The sequence below is a fragment of the Myotis nattereri genome (assembly GCF_964212035.1).
Source record: "Myotis nattereri genome assembly, chromosome: X".
Lineage (NCBI taxonomy): Eukaryota > Metazoa > Chordata > Mammalia > Chiroptera > Vespertilionidae > Myotis > Myotis nattereri.
The window spans coordinates 52,475,681-52,489,485 of NC_138078.1; the positions used below are offsets into that span (position 1 = coordinate 52,475,681).

The window sequence follows — 13,805 nt, forward strand, 5'->3', positions numbered from 1 at the left end:
TTTATGTGTCTAAGCCTTTTGCTTGGTATGGTATATCACCCTGGCAACTAGGACCCATTGCAAGAATTCTGTTTGTGAAATGAGTGCTATACTAGACTAAGAGTAGGAGGCAGATACTCCTTCATTATCAGGTTTTTCTTTCAAGTCAAGGTCCATATTTGATGTATGTGATGTGGGATTTGGAGTGGGAACTTTGACACATGACCATTCAGGAATTTGTTGTTCCTTCCCTGCTTCTACAGGACTTTAGGAAATTTGAGGAAAGCAGTGGCACTGATCTTCTGGCTGATGAAAACTTCCTGATGGTGACACAACTGCATTGGGAGGATGATATCATCTGGGATGGGGAGGATGTCAAACACAAAGGGACAAAACCTCAGCGTGCAAGCTTGGCAGGCTGGCTTCCTTCCAGCATGACTAGAAATGCCATGGCTTACAATGTTCAGCAAGGTATGCTTCCTTGCCAGCTGTGTCCAGCACACTGCCCTGCATCTCAGTAATCCTAAGTGGGCTTAGCTGTGAGCTTTGCTGCTGCTGAGGTATAGTGAAATGTTTTGGATCTGAACTCTGATTCTGGTAATAGTTTTTTATACTGATTAATAAGCTAGGATGGGAATCATCATTAGAAAAATATGAAAACCACTTTCAAGTTAAAGATCTTTCTGAGCTATAATGATTCTTTATCTTTATAGTCTATTTTTGTTTCCAAAGCCCCTTTGTCTGTATCATTCTAGAATTTGCTTTTTCTCTTCTTAAATATGCACAAAAATCATATGCCATGTAGAAAACTTTGAAAATGCAATACAGTATCAAAAATCACTGGTAATCTGCCCTGATTGGTTTGGCTCAGTGGACAGAGCGTCGGCCTGTGAACTGAAGGGTCCCAGGTTCGATTCTGGTCGAGGGCACATGCCCAGGTTGCAGGCTCCATCCCCAGTACGGGGCGTGCAGGAGGCAGCCGATCAATGATTCTCATCATTGATGTTTCTATCTCTCTTTCCCTCTCCCTTCCTCTCTGAAATCAATAAAAATATATTTTAAAAAAATCACTGGTAGCCCTGACCGGTTTGGCTCAGTGGATGGAGCATCAGCTCGCGGACTGAGGGGTCCCAGGTTCGATTCCGGTCAAGGGCATGCGCCTTGGTTGCAGGCACATCCCCAGTAGGGAGTGTGCAGGAGGCAGCTGGTCGATGTTTCTAACTCTCTCCCTCTCCCTTCCTCTCTGTAAAAAATCAATAAAATATATTTTAAAAAAATCACTGGTAATCCTATCCACTTTTTGGTGTATTTTGTTTTTGATTTTCTGTCTTTGTGTGTATGTAGGTAAGCTAATCTCTGTAGGTACAGTTTTTTATGTTGTGCTTTTCTCTTAACATAAATATTCTATGTCATTCAAAGTTCTTCACAGAAATGTTTAATGACATGGGAAGCTCATTTTTTTTTATTATTTTTTAAAAATATATTTTATTGATTTATTACAGAGAGGAGGGGAGAGGGATAGTTAGAAACATCGATGAGAGAGAAACATGGATCAGCTGACTCTTGCATGCCCCCTACTGGAAAAAATATGAAGTAACATTTAATACCCTGTTTGTAAATGAAAAAAAAAAACACAACTATATAAATGTGGAAAGCTGACTAAAAGAATATATACTATAGGGTTTATAGTGGTGATTTGTGGTTTGTAATATCACAAACTTCAGTTTTCTTCCTTATAACTTTCTATTTTCCAAATTTTTCTTAGTTAACCTGGATAACTTTTATAATTTAGAGGAAAATAAAAAAATGTCTTATTTTCAAATCTAAGAAAGAATCTTTTCCTTCTTTCCATTCTATCTAAATGCTTTATTGGTTGTATAGTATTCTTATATGGATGTTTTGATAACTTACCAAAGATTATTATATTTCTAATTTATCACCATTAGCATATTTTACCATATTATTTATTACCATAATTTAACCAGTCCTTTATTTGGTCATTCATATTTTGACTATTACAAAAATACTGCACTGAACACTTTTTGTCTGCAACATTTTATTAAAATGAGAAATACACTCTATTATGTTTCTTTTCAGTACCATGAGTAACTTTTCAGTCATATGATTAACTTTACTAACATATGCTCCTTTTCCTTTTGCTAGAATCATGATTGAAAGGAACATAAATGTTTTGTCTGCTATTGAGTGTTCTGTTTTGACTAGGTTTTGCAGCCACCCTGGATGATGATAAGCCTTGGTACTCCATTTTTCCCATTGACAATGAGGAGCTGGTGTATGGACGTTGGGAGGACAACATTATTTGGGATGCTCAGGCCATGCCCTGGCTGTTGGAGCCTCCTGTTTTGACACTTGATCCCAATGATGAGAATCTCATTTTGGGTATGATACTGGCAGGGACCAGTGTTCCTCTTTCATAATTGACAGCTTGCAGCTAATGTCAAAGAGCAGGAATAAACCAAAAGTTTTGGGAAGGTCAAATCTAGAAGCTTCTAGGTAGCAACTTGAGAGATCAAAGTTGTAGTCAGTTTCTGATATTTGTGTATTGTTTAGGGAAAACACATAAGGTAGAAATGTTGGAAAGTAGTACTTTGGATATGTCAGGAGTATAGTTTGGTTAGAGCAGTGGTTCTCAACCTTCCTAATGCGGCGACCCTTTAATACAGTTCCTCATGTGGTGACCCCAACTTCATTGTTAGAAATTGAACATAATTAATGCATAGTGATTAGTCACAAAAACAATATATAATTATATATGTGTTTTCTGATGGTCTTAGGCGACCCCTGTGAAAGGGTTGTTCGACCCCCAGAGGAGTCTCGACCCACAGGTTGAGAACTGCTGGGTTAGAGTGAATCATGCAGTAGATATGGTCTGGGGTGGGGTAAGAGATCTGGTTCGGAATGCAAGGTCATCCATCAGTAGGAAGGTGAATCTTCAGAGATAGCAACTCCAGAGTGATTTTGTTTCATCCTCAGAAATTCCTGATGAGAAGGAAGAGGCCACATCTAACTCCCCCTCCAAGGAGAATAAAAAGGAATCATCTCTAAAGAAGAGTCGAATTCTCTTAGGGAAAACAGGAGTCATCAAGGAGGAACCACAGCAGGTTAGTGAAGGGAAAAGGGTGCTAGTGTTTCGAAGAACAAAGAAAGGTAATGGAGAAAGGGAGTCTGACTAAGGTTTATTTGATGACCTGTCATTAGAACATGTCTCAGCCAGAAGTGAAAGATCCGTGGAATCTCTCCAATGATGAATATTACTATCCCAAGCAACAGGGTCTTCGAGGCACTTTTGGAGGAAATATTATCCAGGTAAAAGCATTTTTTTCTGTGGAGGATGGGAATCACTGCTTTGTTCTGATGGGGCATATGAGTCAATTTTGCCGAGGTTGGAGTTAGTATTTAATTTGAATCCTTGTATTTTCTGTCTTAGCACTCAATTCCTGCTGTGGAATTACGGCAGCCCTTCTTTCCCACCCATATGGGGCCCATCAAACTCCGGCAATTCCATCGCCCAGCTCTGAAGAAGTACTCCTTTGGGGCATTGTCTCAGCCAGGTCCCCACTCAGTCCAACCCTTGCTAAAGCACATAAAAAAGAAGGCTAAGGTATGATTGAATCCTATTTAGAAAAAATAGTTATAAAAGTTAACATTAAAGTATTAATTGGGGAAATGGACTGGATATTAGATGATATTAGGGGATTATTGTTTATTTTCTCAGATGTGATAGAATGTTTTTGGTATTTAGGAGAATATCCTTATTCTTAGGAGATGCATGTGAAAATACTTAAGCGTGAAGTGTCAATGATGACTGCAGCTTTCAAAAGTGGTTCAGCAAAATCTGTAGAGAGATAGTTATAGGTAAAACATGGCAAAAATATAAACATTTGTATCTAGGATGTGGGATAATAAATGCTTATGTGTTTGAATTTTTTTTCAATTAAATTGAAGAAAAGGCAAGGTAAATTGTTTTTGGTGTCATTGTCTTGGAATGAGCTATGTCAATGTGTATTATTCTATGAGGAGCTGGACTGTATTTCTTTGTTCTGGGCAGATGAGAGAACAAGAGAGGCAAGCTTCAGGTGGTGGAGAGATGTTTTTTATGCGCACATCTCAGGACCTCACAGGCAAAGATGGAGATCTTATTCTAGCAGAATACAGTGAGGAAAATGGACCATTAATGATGCAGGTTGGCATGGCAACCAAGATAAAAAACTATTATAAGCGGGTGAGTCTCTGCTCAGAATATCTTTATTAATAATCTGTGAACATTGCCCTGGCCGGTTTGGCTCAGTGGATAGAGCATTGGCCTGCGGACTGAAGGGTCCCAGGTTTGATTCCAGTCAAGGGCATATACCTTGGTTGCGGGCATATCCCCAGTAGGGGTTGTGCAGGAGGCAGCTGATCGATGTTTCTCTCTCATCGATGTTTCTAACTCTCTATCCCTCTCCCTTCCTCTTTGTAAAAAAATCAATAATATATATGTATTTTTAAAAAATCTGTGAACATATATTTTGTCTTTTTTATACTATAAACTTCTTGAGAGAAAAGAATGGTATCTTTTTGTAGTTCATAATATTAGTAAAATGCCATGCTCATGAATTAATTTTGCAGGTTTATTGATAATATTCTGTGGTAGTGACTGGGTCTGCTGTGTTCCTTATAGAAACCTGGAAAAGATCCTGGGGCCCCAGATTGTAAATATGGAGAAACTGTTTACTGCCATACCTCTCCTTTTCTGGGCTCTCTCCATCCTGGCCAGTTGCTGCAGGTGAGGAATTCTTTCCTGTTATAATTCTTTCCTAAGGAAATTGACAAATAAGTAGCTAGTAATCTCAAATAACTACTCTTACACCAAATATGGGCAAGTTCATTATAATCCAAATAATGTTTTGATCTTTTTATTAAAACTGGCTCCTAATCATGCCATTCATAAAATAAATTTAAAATAGTTTTTTGAAAAGACACACTGGATAAGAAGTCCAGAAGCATCTGGGTGGCATAGGCAAATCAACCTTGGATTGATAATTTACTGTAGTTAATTTTGTATGTGCAAAATTGGTATGTTTTAATTGTATTAGTTGTCATTTTGAGTATTGAACCACACCTGAACGTTATAGTCCTCAGCCACATAGTAAAGTGTTGTTTTTTTACCCCCTTTGTTCTGATAGATGTAGACAGGCCCTCTGGTAACCTACCTTTTACATATTTTATTAAGGGGAAGTGTCATGTGAGGAAATCTCTAGCACTTTCCTTTTTTTTCTCCACTCCTTTTATCTTAGCAATCTTAATATTTTCCCTACTCTTGTACTGAGTTCATTATTATTGTTGTTTATTTTTCTAAAGCCTCTTCAAAGCCTTTTTTTCTTTATCCTTTACATCTATAGTCCATTTTCCACCATATTTTGAGTATCTTATATAATAAAAGGGTAATATGCAAATTGGCCCTAACGGCAGAATGACCAGTCACTATGACACACATTGACCACCAGGGGGCAGACGCTCAACTCAGGAGCTGCCCCCTGGTAGTCAGTGTGCTTCCACAGAGGGAGTGCCTGCCGCTCAGCCAGAAGCCGGCTCATGGCTGGCCGGCACAGGGGCGGTAGAGGGAGCCTCTCCTGCCTCTGTGGCAGTGCTAAGGATGTCTGACTAATGGTTCCTGGGCTGCCAGAGGGATGTCTAACTGCCAGCTTAGGCCTGATTCCCCCAGGGAGCAGGCCTAAGCCGTCAGTTGGGCATCCCCCAAGGGGTCCTGGACTGCAAGAGGGCGCAGGTCGGGCTGAGGGAAGGCCTCCCCCTCCCCGCCCCCCGAGTGCATGAATTTTTGTGCACCGGGCCTCTAGTAATTTTTATATTGTTCCTGGCATTCTCATCTTGTAACTTCCTTTTGAGATTTTCAATCAATCCATCCCCTTCATTTGTGGCTTTTGTAGTTTCTTAAAGATACTTTTTTTTTTATCTTGTATAGTTTTTTTCTCTCTACATTTCACATTTATAATTTTCTTATCATACCCATATATTGAAGATCTTTCTGTCCCATTTTTCTGATTTTCTGAGAAGTCTTTCCTTAAAATCACAGGCTTCTTGTTATAGGTGATCCTATCTGGCTGCTACTTAAACAAGCTCAAATGTTTTTGTCTTATGTGTTTAATGTGTTTTCTAGCACACTTTCTATTTTATTAGTTGTTTTTGTTGGTTTTTAAAGAATTATTTAACAAATGTTTTGATCTCACTTGTATTATGTCAGGGTCTATGCTGGGGTCTAGGGTAGATAGCATAGTACTTGTTAGTTTTTAAAGTGATTTTCATATGTAATCTTTGTAGCAATCTGGTAAGGTGTTAGGCTTTTTCAATTTCTCAGTTTTGTATATGAGGAAAATTAAGCTAGAGATATTAACTTATCTGACATCATATAGTGAAGAGTAGCAGATCAGTCAATGTCATTTGAATCCAAATCCTATGGTTTCCCCACTACTGATTTTTAAAAATAACCAGTGGGGGGAAATTATCTGTCTAATCCCATTTGATGTTCCATATTATAATTTGTTTATATTGCTGGGTGGATGGCATAATGGGGATGAGAGCAAATTACTGGTTTTCCTTTATTGACTAAATTTCCTAGGGGTGGGTGTGTGTGTGTATGTATGTGTGTGTGTGTTTGTGTGTGTGTGTATATATATATATATATATATATATATATATAATTTTTGTGTTTTTACTTTTGTTAGGCGTTTGAGAACAATCTTTTTCGTGCCCCAATTTATCTTCATAAGATGCCAGAAACTGATTTCCTTATCATTCGGACAAGGCAAGGTTACTACATTCGGGAATTAGTGGATATCTTTGTGGTTGGCCAGCAGTGCCCCTTGTTTGAAGTTCCTGGGCCCAACTCCAAAAGGGCCAATACACATATTCGAGATTTTCTCCAGGTAAGAAGGAGAGGATAAGGAGGGGATCAGGATACACATAAAAGGGTATGTGTATTTGGGGGCACATCAGGAAAAATCAAAACGGGTGTAGTAGAGGGAGGGTTCCTGGTGACTGTTATTCTTTACTTTGCCACATAAAAAAAATTTGGTTTGTTGGGCAGGTTTTTATTTACCGCCTCTTCTGGAAGAGTGCAGATCGGCCAAGGCGGATCCGAATGGAAGATATAAAAAAAGCCTTTCCCTCTCATTCAGAAAGCAGCATCCGGAAGAGGCTAAAGCTCTGTGCTGACTTCAAACGCACAGGTCATCAGTTGTGACTGATTATTTGTCCTTTCTGCCTCTTTCCAAAAAAGGAATTAGGGCTTTTAGTTAAAGAATAAGCATACGGCTAATAAAATAGAAATTGATAGTCATCAAAAGGAGGAGGTAGCAGATCTTTTACTTATGGAAGCTGGGATTGCATTTTGATTTCCCTGTTAGGAAATTCAAAGTGGTGTATATCTTTCTGTTGTTGTTAATCATCATCCGAGGATATTTTTTCCATTGGTTTTTAGAGAGAGTAGAAGGGAGGGGGAGAGACAGAGAGAAACATTGAAGTGAAAAAGACACATCGATTGGTTGCCTCCTGCATGAGCCCCGACCAGGGCCGGGGATCGAGCTTGCAACCCAGGTATGTGCCCTTGACCAGAATCGAACCTGGGACCCTTCAGTCTGTGGGCCAATGCTCCAAACACTGAGCCAAACCATCTAGGGCAGTGGATGTCTTATATGAGATGTAGGAAACCTAGCAGTAGGAATTTTCTTGCCTACTCATGCTAACTGTGGCTAGGCCTGGTACCTCCTAGAACATTGCCTGGTTCAGCCTTGGTTTACTATCCCTGTTGCTGTCAATAAAAGGGCTTTTGGAAGTCAGAACAGTCTTATTTTCTCTGTATCTTTTCTAGGGATGGACTCAAATTGGTGGGTGCTGAAGTCTGATTTTCGTTTACCAACTGAAGAGGAGATCAGAGCTATGGTGTCTCCAGAGCAGTGCTGTGCTTATTACAGTATGATAGCTGCAGAGCAGCGACTCAAGGTGAACATCTTCCTTTTGGGTACTGCCTATGCCTGTGGGTTTTTTCAGAGATTTGAGGATGAAGACTATTTTCACCGGTTTAGAAATGATTGTTAATAGATTATTATCAGTTATTTGAAAATTCTAGCTGTATGAGGTGTATCAGTTCTGGAGAAAACTACAGTGTAGCTAAATATCGGTGGGACAGCTTAATGAGAGACTTAGGGCAGATTGTTTTGCCTTGAAAATGGTTGCTCATCCATTGGGTGGTGACTTTAAACTCTGTTCTTTACAAGACAGGTATGTAAGCAGGGAAAGTACTTCTCAGTTGTCTTCCAGAATCTTTCCAAGTGGGCTGAGATGATGGTGCTACACATGTGGTTTAACGAAGCACAGTATAGAAGTAAATGAATAAAATGGGGGGCGGGGGAAAGAAGCACAGTATGCTTACCAGGCCAAAATATGAAAGATCTAGCTAAGGTGGGATTGTACAACTCAATCCCTCTGAGTTAATGAGCATTTCTATTTAGCTTCCTTTATGTTCTGACTAGAAGCCCGGTGCACAAATACATGTACTGGTGGGGTCCCTCGGCCTGGCTGTCGATCGCAGCTGATCAAGGCCACCAGAGGTTGGCTGGGGGGAGGGACTGCAGAAGGTTCAGCCGGCCATGGGTGGTGGCCAGGGGTAGGGACCACGGGAGGTTGGCTGTGGGAGCGCACTGACCACCATGGGGCAGCTCCTGCGTTGAACGTTTGCCTCCTGGTGGTCAGTGCATGTCATGTCGACCAGTCGTTCTGTCACTTACACTTTTATATATATAGATAGCCTAAGAATGTAAAATGGTAGTAGAGCAAAAACTATGCAAAATCTATTCCGTATGCAGACTGGGCTTTGATATTCTGTACTTGGTATTCAGTGAAACTTGTGTTTTTTAACTTACTGCTTGATTTATGGATGGATTTGTCCTCTTCCAGGATGCTGGCTATGGTGAGAAGTCCTTTTTTGCTCCAGAAGAAGAAAATGAGGAAGATTTCCAGATGAAGATTGATGATGAGGTATGGCTTTACACTAATTTTTATTAGTACATCCCATTTATCCTTTTAAAAAATAAATACATCTTTATTGATTTCAGAGAGGAAGGGAGAGGGAGAGAGAAACATCAGTGATGAGAGGGAATCATTGATCAGCTGGCTCCTGCACGCCCCCTACTGGGGTTAGAGCCCAACCCAGGACCCTTCAGTCTGCAGGCTGACTCTCTAGCCACTCAGCAAAACCAGTTAGGACTACCATTTATCCTTTTAAAAAACAGCCTTATTGAGATATGACCAGTGCCCACAACCAAGGTACATGCCCCTGACCAGAATCGAACCTGGGATCCTTCAGTCCACAGGCCGACACTCTGTCCACTGAGCCAAACCGGTTAGGGCAGGACTAAGAGTTCTTTATATGTTCCTGGATATTAACCTTGTATTAGATGTGATACACAAATATTTTCTTTCATTCTATAGGTTGCCTTTTCACTCTGTTGTGTCCTTTGATGCAGAGATGTTTTTAATTTCGATATAGTCAAATTTATCTAATTTTATTTTTGTTCAGCATCCAAGAAATAATTGCCAAATCCAGTGTAATGAATTATTCTCCCTGTTTTCTTTTTAAGAGTTTTATGCTCTTAGTTCTTATGTTTAGGTGTTTGATTCTTTTTTTTTTTTTTTAATCCTCACCCAAGGATATTTTTTCATTGATTTTTAAAGAGGGAAAGACAGAAATATTGATGTGAGAGAAACACATAAATTGGTTGCCTCCTGCACGTGCCCTTGACCGGAATCGTACCCGGGACCCTTCAGCCCACAGGCCACTGAGCCAAACTGGCTAGGGCTGATTCATTTTTTTAAATGTTTTTATTGATTTCATAGAGGAAGGGACAGAGAGAAAGAGCTAGAAATGTCAATTATGAGGGAGAATCATTGAGAGAGAGAGAAATGTGGATTTATTGTTCTACATATTTATGCATTCTTTGGTTGATTCTTGTATATGCCCTGACCAGAGATCGAACCCACAACCTTGGTGTATTGGGACAGTGTTCCAGCCTACTTAGCTACCTGGAAAGGGCCTGTAGCTCTTTGAATTGTCGTAAGAGTGTCTTATGAAGAGCCGAAGTCCAATTTGTGTGTCTTCTCTGTTGCTCTTAGGTTTGGTATTATATCTGAGAAAGGTCATAAAGATTTTATCTTATATTTTCTTCTAAAAGTTTTACTGTTTTATATCTTAATGTTTGAATTAGTTTTGTGTAGTTAGGGTACATGGGATAGATTAAGGTTCTTTTTTGCATGTTAAATGTATGTCCGATAAATCTAGCACATTTGTTAAAAAGTTGAATAATCTTTTAAAACAAAAATTTCATCATACTGCTTTCTTGCTCAAGGACATTCTTTGGGGCCTTTTTTCTTTCAGGAAGAAGTGCTTAACATGATTTACAAGGATTTATATGACTTGTGCTGTGTATATAACTCTAACCTCCTCTCATCTCCAGTAACATTACCCATCTTGTACTCTAAGCTGCAAACATACTAAAACTCAGTCAGTTCCATGAATTTCTTTCTGTTGGCTTCTAGGTTTTTGTAACTGCTGTTGCCTATGCCAGGAATATTTTTCTCTCCACTCTTCTACCATTTGACTTTCATATACAAATTACATTCTCTTGGAAGCTTTCCCTAACTCTTGCTCCTATTCTCACCCTTCATTTAGATTGGATCATCAACCTTCCCTTCTTTATGTACATACTAGAGGCGTGGTGCATGAATTCGTGCACCAATGGGGTCCCTTGGCCTGGCCTGCGTGATTGGGCTGAAACTGGCTCTCCAACATCCCTGAGGGATTCCAGATTGCGAGAGGTCACAGGCCAGGCCAAGGGACCCCACTAGTGCATGATTGGGGCAGGGGAGGGATGTGGGAGGTTGGCCAGCTGGGGAGGGACTGTGGGAGGGCTCCAGGGTGTGTCTCGCTCAGTCCTGATCCGCTGGACCCCAGCAGCAAGCTAACGTACCAGTGGGAGCTTCTGTCCCCTGGTGGTCAGTGTACATCATAGCAAGCAGTTGAGTGGCCTTAGTATATCATTAGCATATTACGCTTTGGTTGAATGGTCAACTGGACACTTAGCATATTAGGCTTTTATTATATAGGATAATACTTTTCTTTCCTATCATAGCTCTGATCATGCAATGTTGAATTTGGTTGGTTGACTGTCTCTTCCTCACTAATAAGAGGTTCATGAAAAAATATTGCTGGCATGTGGTAGATATTCAATTAATAACTGAGGGAACGATTGTAGATGAGGTGATTCAATGAATAAAGAAGCATTGATGTGCTATTCCTTTGAGTTTGGAGTGAAAAAATGACTGGATGTCTAAGAGTTTCAGAAATTAAGGATTCTATTGAATAGCCTTCAAAATTGAATCATGAATAGAGAATTGGCCACTTTCCAGCTAATCATGTACTCTGACTGACCTGTGTAGAAAGCACATTCCACTTGTCTTAATTCCCTGATTGTTTTGTGGGGTTGGTAAACACTATTTAGAGTCCTAGGAGAGGACAGGCCTTTTTTAAAATATATTTTTATTGATTTCAGAGAGGAAGGGAGAGGGAGAGAGAGATAGAAACATCAACGATGAGAGAATCATTGATTGGCTGCCTCCTCCATGCTCCCTACTAGGCATTGAGCCCACAACCAGGGCATGTGCCCTTGACCAGAATTGAACCCGGGACCCTTCAGTCTGCAGGTTGACACTCTATCCACTGAGCCAAACCGGCTAGGGCTAGGACAGGCCTTTTTGACTGAAACAGTGGCAGAGGTGGAATGGACTTTGGTTTAGTGCTGCTGGGGTTGGGGCTGGTGCTTTGTAAAGCATACTTACCATTTGATTATAAGATTATATAGGTCGCCGAGACCGGTTTGGCTCAGTGGATGGAGCGTCGGCCTGTGGACTGAGAGGTCCCAGGTTCGATTCCGGTCAAGGGCATGTACTTGGGTTGCGGGCACATCCCCAGTGGGAGATGTGCAGGAGGTAGCTGATCGATGTTTCTCTCTCATCGATGTTTCTAACTCTCTGTCTCTCTCTCCCTTCTTCTCTGTGAAAAATCAATAAAATATTTAAAAAAAAAAAAAAAAAAAAAAAAGATTATATAGGTCATTCTAAAGCCATTTGAGCAATTGGACAATCAAATAAAATCACCAATCTAACTTACGTCTTTGTACATCATGAAGGGGTGTGGGTAACAGTGTCTGAAAACTCTCAGTTAAGCCCAAGAGATATGGTGCTAAAGGGTATCACTGTTTCACATATTCCTCCTCACACTGTTTGAAATCTTGACTTCTATTTAATAACATGTTTTAAGTACCATAGGAAGGAAGAAAAAGCTGAGTACTGGGTAACTTTATGTAACTATTGTACTTTGACGACAGTTTAAGGAAGCATCAAATTGTACATTATTGTAATCATTCCAACCATCTAAGTATGGTTAGACATGGAGCAAAAGTTCCTGTAGCCTTTAGGATCTTTTTCTATACCTCAGGTTCGCACTGCTCCTTGGAACACCACAAGGGCCTTCATTGCTGCCATGAAGGGCAAGTGTCTCTTGGAGGTGACTGGGGTGGCAGATCCCACAGGGTGTGGTGAAGGATTTTCCTATGTGAAGATTCCAAACAAACCAACACAACAGAAGGTGAGACTGAATTTCTAGAAGGCGAAAATTAGGGGAGAAAGAAATGGAGGTTAAATAGTGGAGATGAATGGGATGGAGGATCTGAAAAGCAATTATGTTGACAGGATGAACTTAGATCCTATTATAAGGAGTTAAAATTACTTGGATTCTTACCTGTTTTGTTCTGTTTTTGAGGTAGGATGATAAAGAGCCTCAGCCAGTGAAGAAAACAGTGACAGGAACAGATGCAGACCTCCGTCGCCTCTCTTTGAAAAATGCCAAGCAACTTCTACGTAAATTTGGCGTGCCTGAGGAAGAGGTGGGTGTGGAAGAGGAAACTTTATTGCTCCTAGGGACTTTGTATAAAGAGGGAGAAACTAGGAGGCAGATGTAAGGAACAATCTGAAGAATTTTGTGGGGTAGCTTGTAGCAGACTGGATCTTGGATACTTTTTCAGGAGTTAACTTTCCCAGAGCTTTCTGTTTAACCTACTTAGGGTAAATTTTTTTGTCTACCTCTCTCACTGTGCCTTGATTTGTTCTATGAGATCTCCGAATGATTTGTATGTGTATGTGTGTGTGTGTGTGTGTGTATCTCCTGTAGATTAAAAAGTTGTCCCGCTGGGAAGTGATTGATGTGGTGCGCACAATGTCAACAGAACAGGCCCGCTCTGGGGAAGGGCCAATGAGTAAATTTGCCCGTGGATCAAGGTTTTCTGTGGCTGAGCATCAAGAACGTTACAAAGAGGAATGTCAACGCATCTTTGACCTGCAAAACAAGTATGTTGTTGTAGTGCTGCAGAAAATCCAAGCTGGGAGAGGTGGTGAGCTCCTAGACCGGGGTGGGCAAACTTTTTGACTTGAGGGCCACAATGGGTTCTTAAACTGGACCGGAGGGCCGGAACAAAAGCATGGTTTGAGTGTTTGTGTGAACTAATATAAATTCAAAGTAAGCATCATTACATAAAAGGGTACGGTCTTTTTTTTTTTTTTTTAGTTTTATTCATTTCAAACGGGCCGGATCCAGCCCGCGGGCCGTAGTTTGCCCGTGGCTGTCCTAGACACTATTTTATAATAAATAGGAGGTCACCTAGTAATGTGACTTAGGTAGTCAGTGTCTGAGATTTCAG

The 13,805-nt window shown here is 40.4% G+C and overlaps 1 protein-coding gene across 2 annotated transcripts in view; it reads left to right on the plus strand.

Annotated features, from left to right (window-relative positions):
- The window catches only part of TAF1 (TATA-box binding protein associated factor 1), an 83,446-nt gene that overhangs the window by 12,841 nt on the left and 56,800 nt on the right, over window positions 1–13,805 (plus strand). For both annotated transcript variants that reach the window (XM_081080852.1, XM_081080853.1), the window contains exons 8-21: window positions 243–450; window positions 2,203–2,379; window positions 2,974–3,101; window positions 3,199–3,306; window positions 3,428–3,601; window positions 4,049–4,222; window positions 4,661–4,765; window positions 6,723–6,923; window positions 7,085–7,226; window positions 7,868–7,998; window positions 8,953–9,033; window positions 12,548–12,697; window positions 12,876–12,995; window positions 13,280–13,455. In XM_081080852.1, the coding sequence (XP_080936978.1) occupies window positions 243–450; window positions 2,203–2,379; window positions 2,974–3,101; window positions 3,199–3,306; window positions 3,428–3,601; window positions 4,049–4,222; window positions 4,661–4,765; window positions 6,723–6,923; window positions 7,085–7,226; window positions 7,868–7,998; window positions 8,953–9,033; window positions 12,548–12,697; window positions 12,876–12,995; window positions 13,280–13,455 (2,075 nt within the window). The remainder of the gene's footprint in view (window positions 1–242; window positions 451–2,202; window positions 2,380–2,973; window positions 3,102–3,198; window positions 3,307–3,427; window positions 3,602–4,048; window positions 4,223–4,660; window positions 4,766–6,722; window positions 6,924–7,084; window positions 7,227–7,867; window positions 7,999–8,952; window positions 9,034–12,547; window positions 12,698–12,875; window positions 12,996–13,279; window positions 13,456–13,805) is intronic.